General features: G+C 38.7%; 2 protein-coding genes across 4 annotated transcripts; one reads left to right on the forward strand and one right to left on the reverse strand.

The window, feature by feature from the left end:
* The first annotated feature begins 494 nt into the window (after positions 1-494).
* Positions 495-15,622, forward strand: erg (ETS transcription factor ERG). 3 transcript variants are annotated; one of them, XM_062536450.1, is made up of 10 exons: positions 495-623; positions 3,045-3,262; positions 5,567-5,718; positions 9,096-9,299; positions 11,208-11,288; positions 11,585-11,659; positions 11,867-11,929; positions 12,224-12,280; positions 12,422-12,469; positions 13,574-15,622. In XM_062536450.1, the coding sequence occupies exons 1-10, from the start codon at positions 606-608 to the stop codon at positions 14,092-14,094; spliced, it is 1,437 nt and encodes a 478-aa protein (XP_062392434.1). In that variant the 5' UTR covers positions 495-605; the 3' UTR covers positions 14,095-15,622. The 3 variants fall into 3 exon arrangements, with proteins under 3 accessions (XP_062392434.1, XP_062392435.1, XP_062392436.1); XM_062536451.1 differs by having other exon boundaries at positions 11,232-11,288; XM_062536452.1 differs by lacking the exon at positions 11,208-11,288.
* A 458-nt stretch (positions 15,623-16,080) lies between these two features.
* On the reverse strand, positions 16,081-18,910 carry kcnj15 (potassium inwardly rectifying channel subfamily J member 15). The gene is made up of 2 exons (XM_062536453.1): positions 18,718-18,910; positions 16,081-17,405 (listed from the first exon to the last, which is right to left on the reverse strand). Exon 2 carries the CDS (start codon positions 17,402-17,404, stop codon positions 16,385-16,387), a length of 1,020 nt encoding a protein of 339 aa, XP_062392437.1. The 5' UTR covers position 17,405; positions 18,718-18,910; the 3' UTR covers positions 16,081-16,384.
* Between the last annotated feature and the right edge of the window lie 1,967 nt (positions 18,911-20,877).

Below are 20,877 nucleotides of genomic sequence, written 5' to 3' on the forward strand. Positions count from 1 at the left end.
ACCCTTCTCTCAAGCTGTAATAAGAGCTGTTCAGCTGACAATGATCTAAGAAAAGAGAAAGTGGTATTGAAAGCAGAGAGTGGCCTTGAAAGTGGAATTAGTTTCATAAAGAAATCATATATTTAAATTTTCATTCTCCTGGTAGATCTTGAGCAATCCTCAAACGTCTCTTATCATTTAGAAATCAGTGTTCAGAATCTCCGTGCTTGGATTTCAAGATATAGCAAACTTTTTACTGATACACTTTTTCTCATTATCAATTTGCACCTTGTCACCTGGTCAGTGAGAATTGAGAGTTTCCCTCCTGACTTGACCTTCTTAGAGCAGAAATCTTCTAACGCTCATCATCAGGAACAACATTGTTTTACCTCCTCTTATCTCCTAGCTCCCAAATATCCTGTTTCTTAGAGTTGTGGTGGCCAGAACCAATAGAAACCTCTTCCTGCTATTGGCTGAATTCACTTCCCAACGTTAGCACAATCTCATCCGCTCCAAACAACGCTTAGTAGACCTCTTAACTTGCTCACTATTCAGAAAAAAAAGACAAAAAAATAACAGAATAACAGTCACACATATAAAACAGGACTAAAAAGTCCTGATCAAGAATGGCAAGCACTATAAAGGTAAGTCACAAATTTCTAAAACTTTACACACTGGCGAATTAACTGTCAAAGATTTTCGAACATTATGCCGTAATCAGATTGAGAGGGAGCGGTAACACCCAACTGCCGTACAAGTAAAGCAAGATTTCCTTTCTGCTGCCTTGTAAATTTCCTTTTCCCTATTCCAGCTGTTGAGGTGGCTTTACAATTCTCCAATTTCTCCATGATACTGGAGATTTGGTTTATTGGTTTGTAAATTGTCAAGTGAATATTGGTAGGGTATAGTCACATTTAATTTTTAACACTGTTCTGGATGTAGTTTTTTTAGGGGTTATTAATGATAAACTGATCAATGAACTGTGCCAATAACATAATTCAATAAATATACTACCAACATAAAAAAGTACTAATATAACCATTCATAACATTATTATATGCCATACTCTTTGGAATCACAACTAAAATGCAGAAAATATTTTCTTATGTGACTCTGGCTTAATCAGTTTTACTTTTTGTCCATCAAGTTGTTCATATGGAGTCCTTGAGCTTCTCGTGAACAACAATAGGAAAATATGGAAGCTTACATAATCATTTGTTTTGATGTTCAGTGTAAATAACACAATTGGAGATTCAGTCTACCGTACAACATTTTTGTACAGCGGTATCATGGTTTGATCCTTAAATGAAGAAGTCTTCTGAGCTAATATGTATAACCTTGTAGTTAATTAAAAAAAAAAAAAAAGCTATTACAATATTGACTCAGGACCTCTGAGCAGGCAGTTAGACATTTTAAGTACTCTCTTTTTACAGTGCATGTTGAAACACATTATCTGTCATACAACATAGTAAGGTATTCATACTACTATTACTATTTCTACAACAACAACAATTTTTGGCCAACATCAATTTTAAAAGGCCTTCGCTTATCTAGCATATTGCCATTAAATGAGGATGTTAAGTGCAACATAACGAGTAGTCTCAGAAAGGAGAAGGGAGAATGTCAGGACATTAGGGATGCAAGGATTTTGAGTTCAGATACACTTTAGACGAGTGAAATATATCTTTTTGTAAATTATAAGAGAAAAAATATACCTCTAGCTTGAGTATAGCTGCAGCATATCACACAATATCCAGCAAAATAAATAATTTTACAGAACAATCTATACTTTCAGACTTCTGTCAGTGTTTCAGAATAAGGAAGGTGATGGAACATTTGAATAGCTGTAAAACAGCAAGAATGACCGTACTATTTCAAACTATAGGGAAGGCAATCTCTCCTGACCAAATGGAACAGAAGCAAAGTGAAGGAATCAGGGAGTTGGCCGCAACAATAACACATACAACATTATGCTGCTGATGTGAGGGAAATGTAAGGGCAAGTGTGCACTGTTGACGTTACTCAGAGGTTAATGCCCTTCATTCTTGTGATGTAAATGCCAGGGTGTGCTCCTCGTCTCTTCCACCTCCATTAGCGAGGGCCGTGCTTTTCGAAAGCCTTCACCGTCCGTGTAGCCCACAATCAGAATGCCGATGGACAAGCACTTCCTTTTTTCCATTACCCACCTCCATCAGGAACTTTCAATGCAGGAAATGCCCTGAGAGCAGAACTTCCTTTCTGCTGGCATACCGCTGAGCCAGTGTCAGCCGTTGGCCTGTTCTCCATGAATGAACATCATGTCTCGTCGAATTCCATTGTCTGTTACAGCTGTATCAAAGTTAGGGGATACTTCAGGTGAAGCAGTGTAATTGTGGAAGATATCACAAACTCATATGATTGGAAAGGTTTTCCATTAATAAGATGTCTTTGTTGCTTAGTGCTATTGCTTTGCTCAATATCAGCTATTGCTTTGCTGATATTATTTGTAACACAGTCATTCCCCAATCCCTTACCATCCAAGTTTTGAGATTCCACACAATATTGAGACCATTATGTTGGGTATGAGTTTTACTAATGTTCAGCTTTGTACAGTATATTATTCCAAGATCAAAGCCAAGGGATTTAATCACTCTGGGGTTAGTTTAGACCTTTTCGGTACACTTTGACCTTTTAAGTAGAAATTATATAATGAGATCTTTCGCCACCTTTTAGGTGTGATTTAATGTGTTAATGGTATAACATGAGCTATGCTTCCTATTCTTCTTAATGATCATGTGACCTGTCATTAGTCAGTGTAGTTCCAATGTGTGTCCCTTTTTCATCGACGAGTGTATTGAAATGTATTACTTACCAAAGGGTAAAATGTCTGTGTTCTGATTAAATTACCAATATTGTTTTGAGGACTTCTATGATCTATAAGCATAGATACATATGTAGATGACATATGGATGTTGCATATTATAATATATTATAGATAGATAGATTACATTATATGTTTGTCCATTGATAATAGCATAAAGCCCTTTATTGAACACATGGAAAATGTACAATATATTTCATTTCAGGAAGCGTTGTCAGTGGTGAGCGAGGATCAGTCATTGTTTGAGTGTGCCTACGGACAGTCACATCATCCCAAGACCAATATGACTGCATCTTCTGCCAGTGAGTATGGCCAGACTGCCAAGATCAGCCCTGGTGTCCACCCACAAGACTGGCTAACCCAGCCACTGGCCAGAGGCAGCATCAAAATGGAATGCAACACCAGCCAAGTCAATGGATCCAGGTAAGGTCTTCCTCAACCTGCTGTGTTGATTGTGACTGTTCACCCTGAGCACAGCATGAAATCTTGCAGGGATACCTAACTGAACTGGAAGAATGTGTGTGTCAGTTTAACGTTGGCAGGAAGGATAGTTCTGCTTTGGGGTTCGGTGCCCTGTGATGCAGAGGTCAAGAACATTACTTTTCTGTGCAGTATTCAGTTTGTGATGAAATCATTGTGGTCTTGAAGTGTCACCACTATCAGAAAGGCTCTCCTTAAACTAAGTGTATTGGTGTGTAGATTCTGGACTGCAGTAAAACCATGGCTGACTCTTTGGAAGGGGATCCATGCTCTTATATGAAGGACTAAGAAAACACAATGATTTGTAGTAACTGGTAGATATAGGCTACACTTATGAACACAGAGTCTAATATTCCATTTATGTTAATACATCCTCTGTGCTGCAATTTTAATTACCCCCAAAATTAGCTGATTTTGAAAAGCAAGTGGAATAACTCATATAATCCAGTGTGCCATGTTTGTTTGTTTCATATGACAATTGGAACATATAGGGCCCTATTTTTAGGATACATTTATATTACACATACATTTATTCATTTGGCAGATGTGTTTATCCAAAGTGATTTACAGCAGTAGAGAAACATTGAAGCTACAGAGCTACATTTACAGCAATATAGTAACAATTAAGCTATCAGCAAAACTGCAGCTACAGCAATAGAACAACATTTTGGTTAGGAATTACTGCATCTACTGTCAATAGTATTGTATGATAGGAGTGCTGCATATGAAGTACTGGTCAAGTAAGAGGAAGAGTAGTAGTAGAAGAGGGAGAGAGAGATGAGTGGACAGGAAGGTAGTGGAGGGAAGAGAGGAAAGAAGAGAAGAAAGGCTGGGTGATATGGCTTCAAAAAATCTCAGATTTTTTTGCATTCTGCACTTGCCTATTATTTGAACGTATAGGCAAAGTGAAACTAACATCACTGTGGTCTCATAGTCAAGGTTTAATAAAAGAGGAGCACATAGCGAAAAAATTCCCCACTGATGGGTGTACGATATTAGTAAGACTTGTGTCACACTTTTGTTTTGTGGGCCAATGTTGTATTGTTAGATTTTGCTTGCTTTCCTAGATTGATTGTCCCTGTCATCAAATTGGCAAGTACAGTAGGACATTTACAACAAATTGAGAACCACCTCTTTTTGGGACAGAATGTGACCAAACGTGTAATGGAATTATAAACAAGGACCTCAGTGCACCTTTAATTCACTCTTAGATTGGTACCGATGTTATGGAATGAGTCATGAATCACAAATAGAACTGAAGTAACCATAAAGACAGTAGCAAACGTGAAGTGCATTTATTTTCCTCGCATGCAACATTTGGTCAGTACAGCAAGAGGATAGGATAAACAGCAGAGTTTGAAATATGTATTAAACATACAGTATGTAGCTGACATTTTGTTGGAAAAATCTATATCTCCTAGCAAGAAGAGCATTTTAAAGTATGAAAAGTAAAGCAAGTGGTTTGAACAGAAGAATAAATGTATGAGATGTCTATCTCTGTCCAAGAAGAAAGCTACAGTATGCCTGTGCTGAAATAGTTGAAATAATAACTGCTGATTTCCAAATGTTTTCTCATACAGAATATTTAGTTTAGAATATTTATAATATATAGTTTCCGTGAAGCTTGTGACTCAAATTGGGTTACACCAAACCCAGGAAAAGGTCTTTACTAAACAGTCCACCAAGGCCATGGCAACAGTTGGTTGGCACATGACAATTCCAGTGAGTTCAAATTGCACATATCTTGGCCATGGCAGGTTGATATAAATTGATGTGACATTCCATCTTAAATCCACAACATCTGGTGGCTTCACCCACAGGGGACTCTCCAGCCATAATAATGGAAGCATAATAATCGGGTTTGGGGTCACTTATCGGGTGCAGAGGCCCCCGGCACTATTATGTCCAAATCTACTTGCCTCCATTTTCGTTTGCTTAAAGCACTGTATAGACATAAAGAGGATTTTTCTTTATTTGAACGATTCGAAATAGTTCCATTTGTGATCAGTGGTTGAAAAAGTTTAGATTTCCTCTTTAATTTAAATGATGTGTATGATGTACTGTATGGTGAAGAGAGAAATGTTTTTGTTTTTATTTGTTTTATTAGTTGTTTTGAATCCATTTCTTTCAATGTTTATTTCTTACTTATTTACATAGTCTGTGTAATGTACTTTATTTAGCACTTATTTCAAACAAATCTATTATGAGAATACTCTTTCTGAAATTGTCCTTTCCTTTGGCATGTAGGAATTCTCCCAATGACTGCAGTGTGGGGAAAGGGTCAAAGCACAGCAGTGGAGGTGATGGTGTGCCAGTGAACTATGGCAGCTACATAGAGGACAAGCACATCCCTCCCCCAAACATGACCACCAATGAGCGGCGGGTCATCGTGCCTGCAGGTATTGTCTGATGAGTCTCATCACTGGCTATGCACAGCCACATCAACTCCCACTATTGGTGGTTAGACAACAGCCTCGACTAAAAAGGCCAAATCAAGGCCAAAAAGGCCAAATCATTAGCCTACTCCTAAAAAGTTTAGGCCAAATCATTACTCCTAAAAAGTTTAGGCCAAATCATTACTCCTAAAAGGTTTAGGCCAAGTCATTACTCCTAAAAAGTTTAGACAAAGTCATTACTACTCCTAAAAAGGTTAGCTGCGTTATTAAACCTAAAAAGTTTTGGCCAAATAGCCTACTACTCCTAACAAGTTTAGGCCAAGTATTTACTCCTGAAAAGTTTAGGCCAAGTAATTACTCCTAAAAAGTTTAGGCGGAGTCATTACTACTCCTAAAAAGGTTAGCTGCCTGCGTTATTAATCCTAAAAAATGTTGGCCAAATCACTAGCCTACTACTCCTAAAACCTTTAGGCCAAGTAATTACTCCTAAAAGGTTCAGGCGGAGTCATTACTACTCCTAAAAAGGTTAGCTGCGTTATTAATCCTAAAAAATTTTGGCCAAATCACTAGCCTACTACTCCTAAAACCTTTAGGCCAAGTAATTACTCCTAAAAAGTTCAGGCGGAGTCATTACTACTCCTTAAAAGTCCTAACAGCGGTCTGAATACGGGTCAGGGTTTTGATAAGAGAGCAGTAGCCTCCTCGCTCTGCCTGCATTCATCTGTCAAAAAGCTGTTTCCTGAGATCTGCTGCACAGAAGCGTGTTTGTTGCAAATATGCGCTCCTTGTCTAGACGATTTCCTATGGTTGAGTTCCAAAAGGGGTGGATAGTGTTTGGAATTGTATGTCATAGAGTCAGCCAGGGGGAGAAAGGTATTCTTATCATGAAACACCATGCACCAACCCAACACAAAAGACTTGAGCGTTACCTGTGATTTATCGGCTTTAATGACTTTAATGTTGGCTGGTTCTCGCACTCTAATGAACTCTAATGAACAATTATATCTGTGTAGATATGCTGGCTTCTCTATAATATCTACAGATGATCAGTAAAACATAGCCAAACATACCATGTAAAAAAAGTTTAGTTTTTATAGCAGTTTGCATTTTAATTGTATTTAATGTTGATTAATTTAATATCTGGAAATTATGCCTCTTGTGTCCTGAATTAAGCAACAGTTTTCTTGTCTTTAAGCTTCACTTCCTCTTTAACTGAAGCTGTCAAGACCAATGATGGAGTATGTTAAGAACATCCTGTTTTCCCCTTTCATTTAGTGTTTGACAATGGTCGTCTTGCTCAATGGAATTTCATGATGTTATGAACTATTGGATAACAATCATGGATGCCATCCCCGAGAGCTAACTACAGAACCTGTGCTCTTTACATATTGAAGTGTATCTACTTTAAATCTTTCAATTCAATTTACATAGTCTAAATTGAATGGATTTATTTTATAATCCCAACTTTGCTGCAAATCTCAAAACCCATATTTAGCTGCAAAAAGAACAACATATAGACAACACATCAAATGTTGAAGGACAGAAAGTCTTTTTCTAATGTTACATTTGAATTTGACGCCAGGAATACGCCTCAAAAAAGGACAGGGGCATGTTTACCACTATGTTGCTCCACTAGATGGGTTTTTGAATGAGCACTATAACAAGTTGGATAAGTTGGATAGGTGGACAGTCCCTCTCCTCTTTAGCCCAGAGGAGTCCATGATTTTATTTTTTTTGATTGGTCTAACCTGTGTACCTTATCAGAAACTGCCTTGCCAGATGTGCTGGATGTCCATGCCATACACTAATGCATTAGTCATAGATGGGTTTTGAACTGAGCACTATAACAAGTTGGATAAGTTGTAGAGTTAAGGGCAGTTCACACCAAGAACGATAACAATAACGATAACTATAAATAAATATCGCTCTCGTTAATATGAATGACAACGTTCACACATAAACTATAACGATAACGACATGAAGAATGATATCGTTGCTGATCACTTTCAGAGCGATTTTGAGAACGATAAAAAGCTAACAGCCAATCAGAACCCATAATATTCTAGCCATCCCATTCATTAACATGAAGAGAGACTTTTCTTATCGTTGGCCAGTGTGGACGCTTTTATCGTTATGGTTATAGTTATCGTTATCGTTATCGTTCTTGGTGTGAATGCTCCTTTAGACAGTCCCTCTCCTCTTTAGCCCATGATTTTTTTTTTGGACTGGTCTAACCACCATTTGACTTTGATAAGGATACAACATTTCTCAATCCTGCTATTGCATGCAAAATAGAAAGCTAGTCCTTGCCAATTTGCTTGTTAGCAATTGTTTGAGATTGTTATTAGGGGACAGATCAGAGCTTGTTGGGGCTTCCGTGGCTTGTGGCTACATTCCAGAGGCACACCCAGATCTCTACTGTATATTTCCAATTGGGGGAATCCCTGCCATTGCTTTTTAGGGCATGTCAGCCCCTTTAATCCCTCAATTTGTCTGAAGGTGCAAATCTAAAAAAAACTATTCACCTCTATGAGCCTCAAATTGTGGGGTACTTTTCTACTAGTAACTAATAATAATAATAATAATAATAATAATAATACATTTTATTTATAGACCATTTTTAGATGCTGAAAGTCAATTTGCATTCAGTTAGAAAGTTAGAAAGAAAAAAAAAACCAATACAAAACCATTACGTTAATCACAGATTAAGCAGTTCGGAAGAGATGAATTGTTAGGGATGAGTTAGGGATGAGTTAGGGATTGGCAATGAGATGGGCAAGCGAGGACAAGAATGAACTGTAACATGTAAAGTACTCATGCTTTTTAAATCTGTCAAAAGAATGTGGTAATGAAGATTTGACAGGTGTGCCAGTTTTCTGTTTTGCAGCTAAGTAACTTGTCAATCGTCACATTGTTTCTCAGCCAAGAATGCTCAGAAAAGAATCTTGACTCCAAGTGATGCTTGGCTCCCCTCAAAGTAGTGCAGTCTTGAGCAATAAGCATCATAAATTCTCCATAGGTTCTTCTGACCATATGATATTGCTCTTAATAACTTCACTGACAGCAATTGTTGAGTATTTGAAATTTTACGTTTGGGGTGTGGTTGTGGTAATCTGAATAATTAATCAGTAGGTCAGAGAGAAATTCAGTTTACAATTTACAGCTTACGATATTACCAAATCCACAGGTAAAACCAATATGCTTGCACTCCCATTAAAGGTGTTACAGATGCGTAAAGACACCTCCCACAAGTGCCCCAGCGTAATAATTATGTATTGATCATTGTAAGAAAGCCAAACCTCATCTAACCTCTATCTTACACTTGAACAAATTATGTGGAGGTGCGCTATTATTTATCACTAATTGTTATCTCTGCACAGACCCCACCTTGTGGACAACAGAGCACGTACGCCAGTGGCTTGAATGGGCAGTGAAAGAGTACACCCTGCTGGAGGTTGACATATCCCTGTTCCAAAACATTGATGGCAAAGAGCTTTGCAAGATGACTAAGGAGGACTTCCAGAGGCTGACCCCAACCTACAGTGCAGAAATCCTGTTGTCACATCTCCACTACCTCAGAGAGAGTAAGTGAAAGAGCAGCCTTTGTGAAGCCTGGAAATAAGTCTCACATAGAGCTGTTAAACTGGGCAGGTCACAATATTGTTGCCAACACCAAATACTAAACTAATGCACCTAATACAGCATTTGTACAGTACATAGAGACTTTACAGATGGTTTGTTGAAATTTAAGTTCTTTAAAATTGTTTATGAACAAATAATTTTTACCAAACCCAATCCCTAACCATAAATCCACAAGTTCATGTTCCAAATCTGTGGGGGGGGGGAAAAGCAAGCCAGGTCTAGTCAGGGTCATGAAATGCTCCTTTTGGATCATGCCGGAATATACTAAGTCCATATAAAGGATCCATATAAACCCCTCTGCTATTCATAGCCAAGGCAGATGGAGGGTGTGAGGGCCGGGGAGGTGGTGGGTTGAAAGCGGGCAACTAAACTTAATGCTGCAGCTAGAACAGGGAGGCAGAGAACTGAGCAAGAGTCTGACGCTGTAGATATGGTAGATTTCATCATGCTCTTCTCAAACTTCCATTTAGAATGCCATTTTTCAGCTATCTTGTGAGCAGTCAAACGTAGGCCTACACTGTGAGCATATCAGATCCAAATGAAATGTTGAAGTGAAGTGTAAGTAACACTGGTGTATGTGACAGAAAAAACATGCCGTGTTGGACTGGCTTGGTGGCTTGGTGTGAGTTTGAGTTTTATTGAGTTATAATAGACTAAATATTTCAGATTAAAAAAAGCTGATACATGGAAGGTTTGCAGTGAGTTAAGAATTTAGAAAATGTAAAAAAAAACCTCAGTTTTTTTTTTGATACATTGTGCGAGTAACACACACACACAGAGAGAGAGAGAGAGAGAGAGAGAGAGAGAGAGTAGCCTGAGTAGTCTTGCCATATTTCTGAATTTTATTCTGCACCTGCATATGACAATATAAAAGGCTTTGCATGAATGTTGAAGTAATATTGGTTGGTTTCTCACTTTTCTGCATGTTGCCAATGCCTTTTTCTTCTTTTGGTGTCTGTATTGTCTTTCATGCTTTCCTACTCCGGATCAAATCACGCATCAGTTCAAAGATTTAATTGATGTCAACATGACATACCATAGACAGAGGTGAGGAGAGAGAAAGTACATGTCTTTGTTTCATCTACTCACACTGTGTTATGTTTTCAATTTAAATTAAATGAATTAAACATAAAAGTTCCATTAAAATATCAATGAACTTGTAGAAACAATAGGCATTATGCTGAATGTTGTGTTTAATGGTTGACATGCAATTATAGCTTGTTTACCACTTTGATGGAAAAACTAAGGAATTCTAGCTATCTAGATATCTATACAATTATTTTTCTGCCTCTGATCTTTAAACTTTGCAGTTGTTTTATTTCTTATTGTAGTGATTTATATAATGGAGCACTCCTCAGAAACGGAGTTCACTCACGGTTGATAAGAAGATTGTGCATCGATAGACAGAAAAGGGGGAAATGTCAAAAGCTAGTCTCTCATCCCTCACTCTCACTTATTCTTTGGTAGACAATGTATGGCATATTCCCAAGTGTATTCACATAATATGCTACATTTATTCAAGTAAAAGGGAAAACTTTCTAAAAGCTGCATGTGTCAAAGACAACCACAGGCAGCAGTGGCACAAGTCTTTACCTAATTTGGCACCATATACCCACGTCTCCTCGTCTGCTTTGCTGCTCTCTCTGCTGCTCTCTCTGCTCCTCTCTCCTGCCTTGCCTGTCCCCTTGTGGTTGTCTATGCACAGGCCAGGACTCAGTGCAGCCCAGTGGCTGGTGTATGTTCATTGGCGGTCGTACTGTATGAGTAGCCACCTGCACATCACAGAATGTTGTGAGCTTTCTTTTGGTCATTCTTCTATTTAATGTCAAAAAGAATGTTTTGTTTCTCAGCTCCACTTCCTCACTTGACTTCAGATGATGTTGACAAAGCCTTACAAAACTCCCCGCGACTAATGCATGCCCGTAACACAGGTAAGACTCTGCATCTCTCCTATGCTTTGCTTCAAACTCTACTTTTTAACCTATACAGTGCCCATTGCATATAGACCACATACACTCTTGTGCTCTATTAGACACAGTTATGCAGACTAAGGCTGTGTAAAGTACCTTTATACTGTATCACTGCTAATTCAGGTCCGCATCTGTAATATGATGCATGTCATAATGGTAATATATTAGATTGTAATCATGAAGATGATTTGTAGATTTGGTAAATAGCACATCCATGCAAGTGAAGGTACTGCATCTCCACATGTCTCTTTTTCCAGGAGGTGCAAGCTTCATTTTTCCAAATTCTCAAGTTTATTCTGCCGACAGCACCCCAAGGCTTCCTACAAGGCCAGGTTTGTGGTATAGCTTACTGATTACATCACAGTGGGAGTCTTTGGACGATGCTTAAACTGAAATAATCCAGAGAACAGTGTGAAAAAATATTTTGACAATCAGATTTATGTGGGGCCCTTTCATGAGCTACAAACATTCTTGCCATAGAGCCCCTCTATGGGTGGCTGAAGAAACTGCATGTAGTAGCTTGATCTTTTCTCCCGCAGACTTGGCATACGAAGTGGCGAGACGATCAGTTTGGCCATCCCAACCAGCATCTACCTCCAAAAGTAAGACAAGTTTCCACAATGACCACCTCCAAGTTTGTTTGACATTAGAGGCATAATGGTTCATTGACAGGTGTTTCCAAATTTCTGGAGGGTTATGTTTTGTAAATGCAAGTTCATGCTTCAGACACAAATGACACAAATGAAACAGTTCTATCCTAATCCCTTCAGTAATAGATTCTGTATCATTATGTTCCATGAGGATTTTTTTAATTATTATTATTGATGCCAGATCTAACTCATTATCTGTTATCTGTTATATTTGTATGTGTTTTATATTCTATTTCATCCTTTAAGGCCCTCAAACCCCATCAGCCATTGTGACAAAAGCTGAGGAACAGAGACCTCAATTAGGTTTGTCTTTTATTATAGTAAAGCTCATTATTACTATTACTAATAATAATATTAACTATACAGTCGGAGGGGTTAAAATGAGTTAAGAATATGGGAATATGAATGAATTCAATTGTTTTTATTTATTTATTTATTTTGCAGATCCTTATCAAATCTTAGGACCTACAAGCAGCAGACTTGCAAACCCAGGTGAGGTCCTATAGACTAGCTACAAGTATAAATCATTTCTGGCAATGATACCGATTTGCACTGAGGACTAAAATGATGGGCCCTATTTTTGTACTGTCTGGACCAAATTTATGTGACAGGGTATATTGTGGAATGTATTATGTCTTTGCGCTAAACCAGATGCCAGATGTCAAGATTAGCCAGCAGAAGGCATAAATAATATATCCTGATACAGTAACTAAACTGTAACGCATAGTAATTATGCTGGTACTGTATCTATCTGCCAATATTTATTATGTCCCACTGATGAGTCCAAGAGCATAGTAGAGGTGCGTTCAGATTTGGCAAACAGTGGTGAATATTCCTGGTGAACATGTTTCCTTTGAACAGTTAAATTTGAACGATTGGGTGTTAACATTCCATTGTAACGATAATTGTATTGTTACCTTCACCAAACCCGTGTCCACTTCCACTGTATGTTCACGGAGAACTACACTGTACGTCCGCAGACTGATTGTTTGCAAACGTTCGCTGAAAACTCAAGGCAAACGGAAAACTGTTTGCCGACGTTCTCAAACGTTGTGAATTTGAACGCACCTCTGGTGTATTGACTTTTCTGACTCACTAGTAGTACTTGTAAGTAGCCTAAGTAATTAGAATCAAATCACATCTTGTTTCGGTCAATTTGTCTGAAAAGATGTCTTAGCTAATTTTCAGTAGTCAAGCAGTAATGCAAGAAAGAATGCAAAAATTATTTGATCAAAGTTGTGCACAAAGAACACTTTCCTTTGAGGCACATACATTACTTATCAAAAACCCCATTCCCTGACAGTTTGATAGACCCACTTTACCCAATGTATTTTTAGTCTGACTTTGTCCTTCCGTTTTTCTGAGTTTTAACTGATATGTCTGTGCAAACCTCCCATAAATGCATACATGAGGCTTGGTGCACATGTGCTAGGTATGTACTTTTATATGATACAGTATAATGAATTATTTTTGTTAAACCCTATTTGTATTTCTTTATTTTTAATCCTTCACAGACCATAGAAAACCATGCAACCATGTTTTAATTTAATTGGTTGATTGAGTTCTGACGATTACCTGTTTTCTCTCTTTTAATAGGCTCTGGGCAAATACAACTCTGGCAATTTTTGCTGGAGCTGCTTTCTGACAGTTCTAACTCAAATTGCATCACTTGGGAGGGCACCAATGGAGAGTTCAAAATGACAGACCCAGATGAGGTGGCACGACGATGGGGGGAGCGCAAGAGCAAACCCAACATGAACTATGACAAGCTAAGCCGTGCCCTGCGCTACTATTACGACAAGAACATTATGACCAAGGTGCACGGCAAGCGCTACGCCTACAAGTTCGACTTCCACGGCATCGCTCAAGCTCTTCAGCCTCACCCTCCGGAATCTTCCATGTACAAATACCCCTCAGACTTGTCCTACATGAGCACTTACCATGCACACCAGCAGAAGATGAACTTTGTCTCCCCCCACCCTCAAGCACTGCCCGTTACCTCGTCAGGCTTCTTCGCCGCCCCTAATCCATACTGGAACTCTCCCACTGGGGCAATCTATCCCAGCGCTCGGCATCCAGCTGCACACATGCCTTCCCATCTGGGCACTTACTACTAGCAGGACAGGTGCAGGGCACCACACTGAAGGATGGCATCGAAAAAAAAAAAAAGGGCCTCGATCTGGGTAATGTAGTCAGGCATGTGCATAATATGTATGATATATATAAGGAAACAAAATGGAATGGAATGGAAATTAAGGGGAATTATACCGCACAAAGGAAGCTAAAAAGTGAGAGTAAGTTAAGGTGAAGGACTGTTGGTAATGCTTAGGGCTTTGGAAGGAGGGGCTTGAAATATTTGACCGAGATATTCTATTTGGGAAAATATTACTTGTGGACAACAAGAAATGTGAAAAATGAAAGGTGGTGGATGTTGGCATGAATGTTGGATGCTTGCCAGTTTTACATTGCATTTAACGCTCATAAATATGGCAGTTAATTTGCAAAGAGGTTGCTGCATGAACAGTTAAACAGTATTATACACATGTAGTATTACACTACCTTATTTAAGTTATTTGGAAATGCAGTAAAGTGAAGTTTGTTATAGAAAGAAATTAGTGCCCTTTTATATATGGAGTGGGATAGAGACGACTGTAGTTTCAGTGTCAGTAAACTGTGAAACAATCACTTGCAGGATATGTCAGGAGGTTACTGTCAGGAAGTCAAGAAAATGAAAATGGTGAAATTCAGTCAGAAAGTTTGAAAGCATGTGAATTTAAGTGTTATTCATTTGAACTGCCAAATATTTTATCAGTATTATTTTATGTTGCAGTTCATAAGGCATTATTGAAAGTTAAGGTGGTTTACATGATTGTCCATCTCATTGGGTATGCCTTGAAATGTTGCATTCAGTGTTGTGATAAAGAACTGGAATTTGGAGGCTTTATGTAATGCTATACATGACCTCAAATCTCTCTCTCTCTCCTTCTCTCTCTCTCTCTCTCTCCTTCTCTCTCTCTCTCTCTCTCTCTCTCTCTCTCTCTCTCTCTCTCTCTCTCGGGTGGGGAGGGGTGATGTTTTTGGTCAGTGCCTTAATAGCCATAACTCAACATACAGCCAAAGAAAAGTACCAACTTTGTATTATTATTATTATTATTATTATTAATATTGTTATTATTATTCTGAGTCGCGAACGCTGTGCGTTTGTTAGTGTTAAGTATGCAATTAAGTGTTATAATCCTTTTCTTATGATAGATATATAACTTATGCATTTAACATTGTGAGTTGATCTCAACCAGCCAAGGACAGTCAATTTTGTAATAGATATTGAGAAGATATTGAAACTGACCAAAGTTGGCTCAATTGTCATGGCCTTTAAACTCTGAACTTGAAGTTCTGTGTATGCAGGTGTTTACAACACAAATCTTCATATATACTAATATAAAAGAAGAGACCTGGCATGTTATGTCTGACCTGCTCAGTATTACAGTTTATTTTATGTGTTAGAAAACACAACTGCTTTGTTAAAGCATGATATACCTAGTAACTTAAAATGTTGGAAAGAATTTACAAAGGGAAGAAAACATATTCATGGATAAATTATATGATTTTTATATTGCCATTCCAATAAAGAATATGTAAAGCCAATGCCCTTCCCTCCCTGTCATTTATTATCCCTCTTGTCAGTTGTGTTGTACACAAACATGACCTACTAATCTGCCATGTTAGGCTTTGACAATCTAGTGTGTACTGTCTAACAATGGTCCACTCGTTTTGTTGCCATAACTGTGAGCTGTGTTGTGAAACTGAAGGTTATAGTGGAACTGTTTGTAACTGTTGTCTGTGCCAACATGAAGAATCGTGTTAATACCTGTTAAAAGCACACATTGTTTTATTATTTCCCATTCAAGATATCTATTTGTCAAGTGTGTCACTGTACTTTGTAACCAGCAGTTATGTGGGGGTTATGTGATCATAACATCCAGTTCATCCATATACTGTAATGTGTAGTTAAATATTCATTATCATGATCTGTATCTTAAATACAATAGCATTTAAAAATAGCAATGGATCAACAATCAGACTAATAAGGTTCAAACAGATGGTACTTTGCAGGCCACAAGTTTTTTATTAACTGATAAGATATTTACAGGAATTGGCTAGAAGGAAAGTTCAGAAAAAATAGATATCAGGGGCCAACACACAATTCATTTCAGAGGGGTAATGAGTGTTTATGCAACCTTTGTGACATTCCAGCTCTGTATCTCAAGGATATCAAGGTCCAGTATCCACATTTTATGTCTAGCTGGCAATGTGCTGCACATAGGATTTTATTCAGACGTATGCCCCTTTTAATGTTCTGAAAAAAGTACTGACTACTTTCAATTAAAAAATTGGTTAAAATTGTATTTACTCTTTACGATACTCCTCTTCAAGCTGAAGCTTCTCAGTGTGATTGCTGAGCAGGGTGGAGTCATTGCAGGGTGTCATTTTATCAAAGAATTTAAAGTCAGCCACATAGCGCCCCCTTGGGGTGGTAAAGAGCACTGGTTTAAATTCGTAACCCCACATGATCTCCTGTGGCACGTACGACGTACGGCTCTGGCAAGTGGCAGCAGTCGATTCCATTGTCGCATTGAGTGTCACCAGCAACTCAAAGTCTCTTGTCTGGAGGTTCTCCGCAGTGAGACCAGCCATGGGACTGGTCTCATCCAGGAAATGGTAAAATGTCAGAGGAAGGCTGAGGAAGGGGCACTCCCCACTAGAGTCCAACTGGAACTCCACATTGGCTTGCTGGACTTGGGTCCTCTCCCCTTCCTGTGTTACATAGGGGAAGAGAAGCTTGCCTGTCAGATGACATTGGATCAGCAGGCTTTTCCTCATGTTGGCCACCCTAACCATCAGACAGAGCTTGCCCTCGTGTTTGCAGACTACAGCTGACTGACTGAACTTGATAGTCTCAGCTCTCTTCTTGGGGCGTGCCAGCTTGGCTAAGAGTGCCCCTGTGACAAAGATCTCTGCCAGGCCAGTAATAACCAGCTGGGCCACCAGAGTGAAGATAGCAAGCGGGCATTCCTCTGAAATGTAACGGAAGCCATAGCCAATGGTGGTCTGAGATTCAAGAGAAAATAGGTAAGCCCCTGTAAGCGTTTCTACATTCATCACACAGGGGGTGTGATTGGAAGGCAGCTCACTATCAAAGTCTCCATTCGTCATTCCAATGAGATAGAAGAGAACGCCGAAGATGAACCAGGTCATCACAAATGTCGAGGCGAAAAGAGTGAGCTTGTAGCGCCACTTCATGTCCACCACAGTCGTCCATATGTCATGCAGGTACAGCTTCACCATGCCCTCGACATGCTCAATCTTCACATTGTTGTGTCCGTCCTTTGAGACGACCCTTCGCACGGGGACTTTTTTGGCACTCATCCTGCAATGGCACATATTCATTGATTTAGATCTTTATTTATCTCGTCACAAAATAGAGGAGGAGATAGGGAAGTATCTAAAGGAGTGTTTTGGGTGCAGTTAGAATTTAGTGAAGATTTTCCAGGACAGTTATTTGAAAAACAGAATGTTGAAATCACATTTTCCAGGAACAATGTATATTGATGTTAAATTTCCATAATATAAGACATTTAGGACATAATTATGTCCTTCTTCAACGCTTCAGGGCAGGTGCATCTGACTGCCTGACTGGTGGAATGCCCATTGTATTCACCACTAAGTGTAGAGCCGATTTTTACTCCAGCTTGTGTATGTCTGTATGCTGGCATGTCTGTGTGTGTGTGTGTGTGTGTGTGTGTGTGTGTGTGTGTGTGTGTGTGTGTGTGTGTGTGTGTGTGTGTGTGTGTGTGTGTGTGTGTGCGTGTGTGCGTGTGTGCGTGTATGCGTGCGTGCGTGCGTGTGTGCGTGTGTGCATGTGTGCGTGTGTGTGTGTGTGTCGAACTACATATACCTGTCCCAAATGATAGCAGTATATTAAAGAAAAAGGAGTAAGAAGTTCAAGAAATATCAAGGGGATTGAACAAGTAGATACCACCATTAAATATTTAATGTATACAATGTTCAGCCTTAAATATTCAATGTACAGTATACAAAATGCAGCCTCAGATACATTAAACAGCTGAATAAGGAACGAGAAACATGTTACAATTCTTATGTAGGCTATTTGTCAAATATGCCCTTTTCCCAGAGGTTTTGTGTTAATTTTGAATAGCAACTAGTTTCTGAAAGTAAACTGAATTCAGAGGAATCACTGCAGACTGGTCACTACTGCCTTTACTTTCTATATTAATTCCTGCTATTAGTTCAACCTCCCTGATATTTCTCTAACTTCATATTCCATTTTCTTTAGAAAACTGCTACAATTTAGGACAGGTACACACACATACACACACACACACACACACACACACACACACACACACACACACACACACACATGCCAGCATACAGACTTACACAAGCTGGAGTAAAAATCGGTGCTACATACATATACACAAGTCGGTGTCCAAGACAGATTTTGAGTAATAAAGTTTGTTAGACAGACAGACAGACAGACACTACACACACACACACACACACACATACCAGTATACATACAAACACAAGCTGGTGTCCCAGCAGACAGATTTTGAGTAATAAAGTTTGTTTCAAAATACACTCCAAGTAATCCTTATCAGTTTTGTTTCTCCTCGGCAATCTAACCATTGATATCCAAACTAAGTTTAGGTACTTACTTGTTGCGCCTCTTCACAGTTGTGTGTCTGAAGGCTGTCCTGTGTGAACTGAAATGTAGCACTGTTCACAGACCAATTTTACAATGCCCTTTCTCCTTTATTGTAGAGACAATATGTCCGCTGAACTTCAGCACTGGTTTTTATTTAGGGCAGCTAATACACATGGGTGAAACAAGAGAAACAAACAGTGAAAGGGCTCTCTCTACCTGGACATCAGGTTTCCCATAAACCCCTCCTACTTTCCCCTTCATAATCTGAAGGGCAGTGAAGCCATTGTTGTAGGTACTCTCACCTTGCTATATGCTGTTGTCCCATTCCTGGTGATTGTTTCCACTGGATACACACCCTGATTTACTGTTCCCTTTCAAAACATTTTGTTTTCACGGGTGGCACATCATTGCCATACAATTCCTGTTTGAAGACTATATGCAGCCAAGGCCTATCTTTAAATTGTTTTATTTATATATTTTATATATATATAAATAACAAATTATATATTCCTATAATTCATATATTTATTTATTTAGATTTAGATTTATTCTTGTACATTTTAACTGGACGTTTTACATACATTTGCACGTGCTTCATCCTATTCAATTGGTCTTAATGTTGAGTCTACAAACTTTGTATGTGTGAAACATTTACATGCTCTGTTTAATCATTTGAGTACCACGCTGTTCTAGTGTAATTTGATGACATGGTATGTCAAAAGGAAACCTTCTCCTCGCTCCTGTTATTTAGCACACAAACACACACACACACACACACACACACACACACACACACACACACACACATTCCACATATATATTTCTATATTCCGCAACTACAAATATTAAGGTTTCCCCAAGACATCAGGATTGTCAGGTGGTTGACTTGATTATGCATTATGTTGTTTTATCTTGTTTTTACCTGGATGCAACAAACCATTCCAAAGCAAGGGGCAAAAATCATGCATGGAAAGTTACAAGGCTGCAGTGCAAGTTAATCAATAATGTTTGCTGAGAAGCTTGTGACTCATAAAGTTTATGGTTATCAAGTGGCGCATTCCTTTCTTTGAGGTGCAACACAGTTGCTAATAAATGAACAGGTAGGTTTTCCATCTGTGTTTACTGGCATATGAGGAATAAGAATCCTGAAGATGACACCACTAGAGGACCCTACTTGATTTGTTTGCATGTTGGAAAACAACCTATTGAACTAAAAAAAAAATGTTAATCCGCAGACTTTATATCAAAGCCTGTCCTACCCCACTCATAATGGTTGTATTAGTGACTAAGAGGTTTACTACCCTGGAAATCCAGACTTCTCGCGACTCGCGAGAGAACAAGTTAAATTTGCTTTTCACTCTGGCAATCAGTAATGATGCTCATTACACATGTCCCTGAGCTGCAGGGCGTCAGGCAAGTTGTGCCCCAGTAAAAAAAATGTCTTACATGTACACAAACGACGCAGTGCCCCAGTAAACATGTACACAAATGACACAGTGCCCCAGTAAACCTTAATTCCTAGTGACTCCCCTGCTGCACCAATCACATTGGTGTATTTGAGGTGGTCCAGAGGCGAGCTAAAGAGGTGATGACAGCGCTGTGACGTCGAAGGGCAGAATCAGTCAGTAAACATTGGTTGTAGTGTTATCCAATTGCATACAGTGATATTTTCAAATGCATGCTTGCCATAGCCATAGCTCATGTTTTGCCATTTTCATTACTCATAGCCAGACCCTAAATCTTTCTGGATTTGGGTCTTGATTTCCAGGCTTCAGGTTTACAGAACAATTGCAAAAATGTTGAATTAACTATTCCAGGTCCGTATCCCACTGGTAGGATATTTCTGTCATCAACATGCATTTAAAACATTTTATCCTAGAAACATAAGAAATAACATCCACAGAAAACATAAATCTTCTACTTTCTCAAATATACAGTATATAAGTTGACTAAAAAGAGGAATATAAAATCATCTTTTGGAGATTGATCTTAATGCCTTAAATGAAGAAATATCCAACCTGTACCGTAAATAAATCAATGTTTTTCCTTAAAATACATGGGTCATAAGTATTGGAACCCCTATAAGCAGGCAGATTTCTATTTTTAAAGGCCAGTTATTTCAGGGATCCAGGATACTATGCATCCTGATAAAGTTCCCTTGAACTTTAGG

This window comes from Sardina pilchardus, chromosome 5 (genome assembly GCF_963854185.1).
Source record: "Sardina pilchardus chromosome 5, fSarPil1.1, whole genome shotgun sequence".
NCBI classification, from domain to species: Eukaryota; Metazoa; Chordata; class Actinopteri; order Clupeiformes; family Clupeidae; genus Sardina; species Sardina pilchardus.

Bases quoted from the DNA above. Each gene is read 5' to 3' on its own strand.
- erg (XM_062536450.1), top strand. The intron at 3,263-5,566 runs GTAAGGTCTTCC...TTTGGCATGTAG, and splicing joins AGCCAAGTCAATGGATCCAG to GAATTCTCCCAATGACTGCA. The intron at 11,289-11,584 runs GTAAGACTCTGC...CTCTTTTTCCAG, and splicing joins AATGCATGCCCGTAACACAG to GAGGTGCAAGCTTCATTTTT.
- kcnj15 (XM_062536453.1), bottom strand. From the start codon at position 17,404: ATGAGTGCCAAAAAAGTCCCCGTGCGAAGGGTCGTCTCAAAGGACGGA.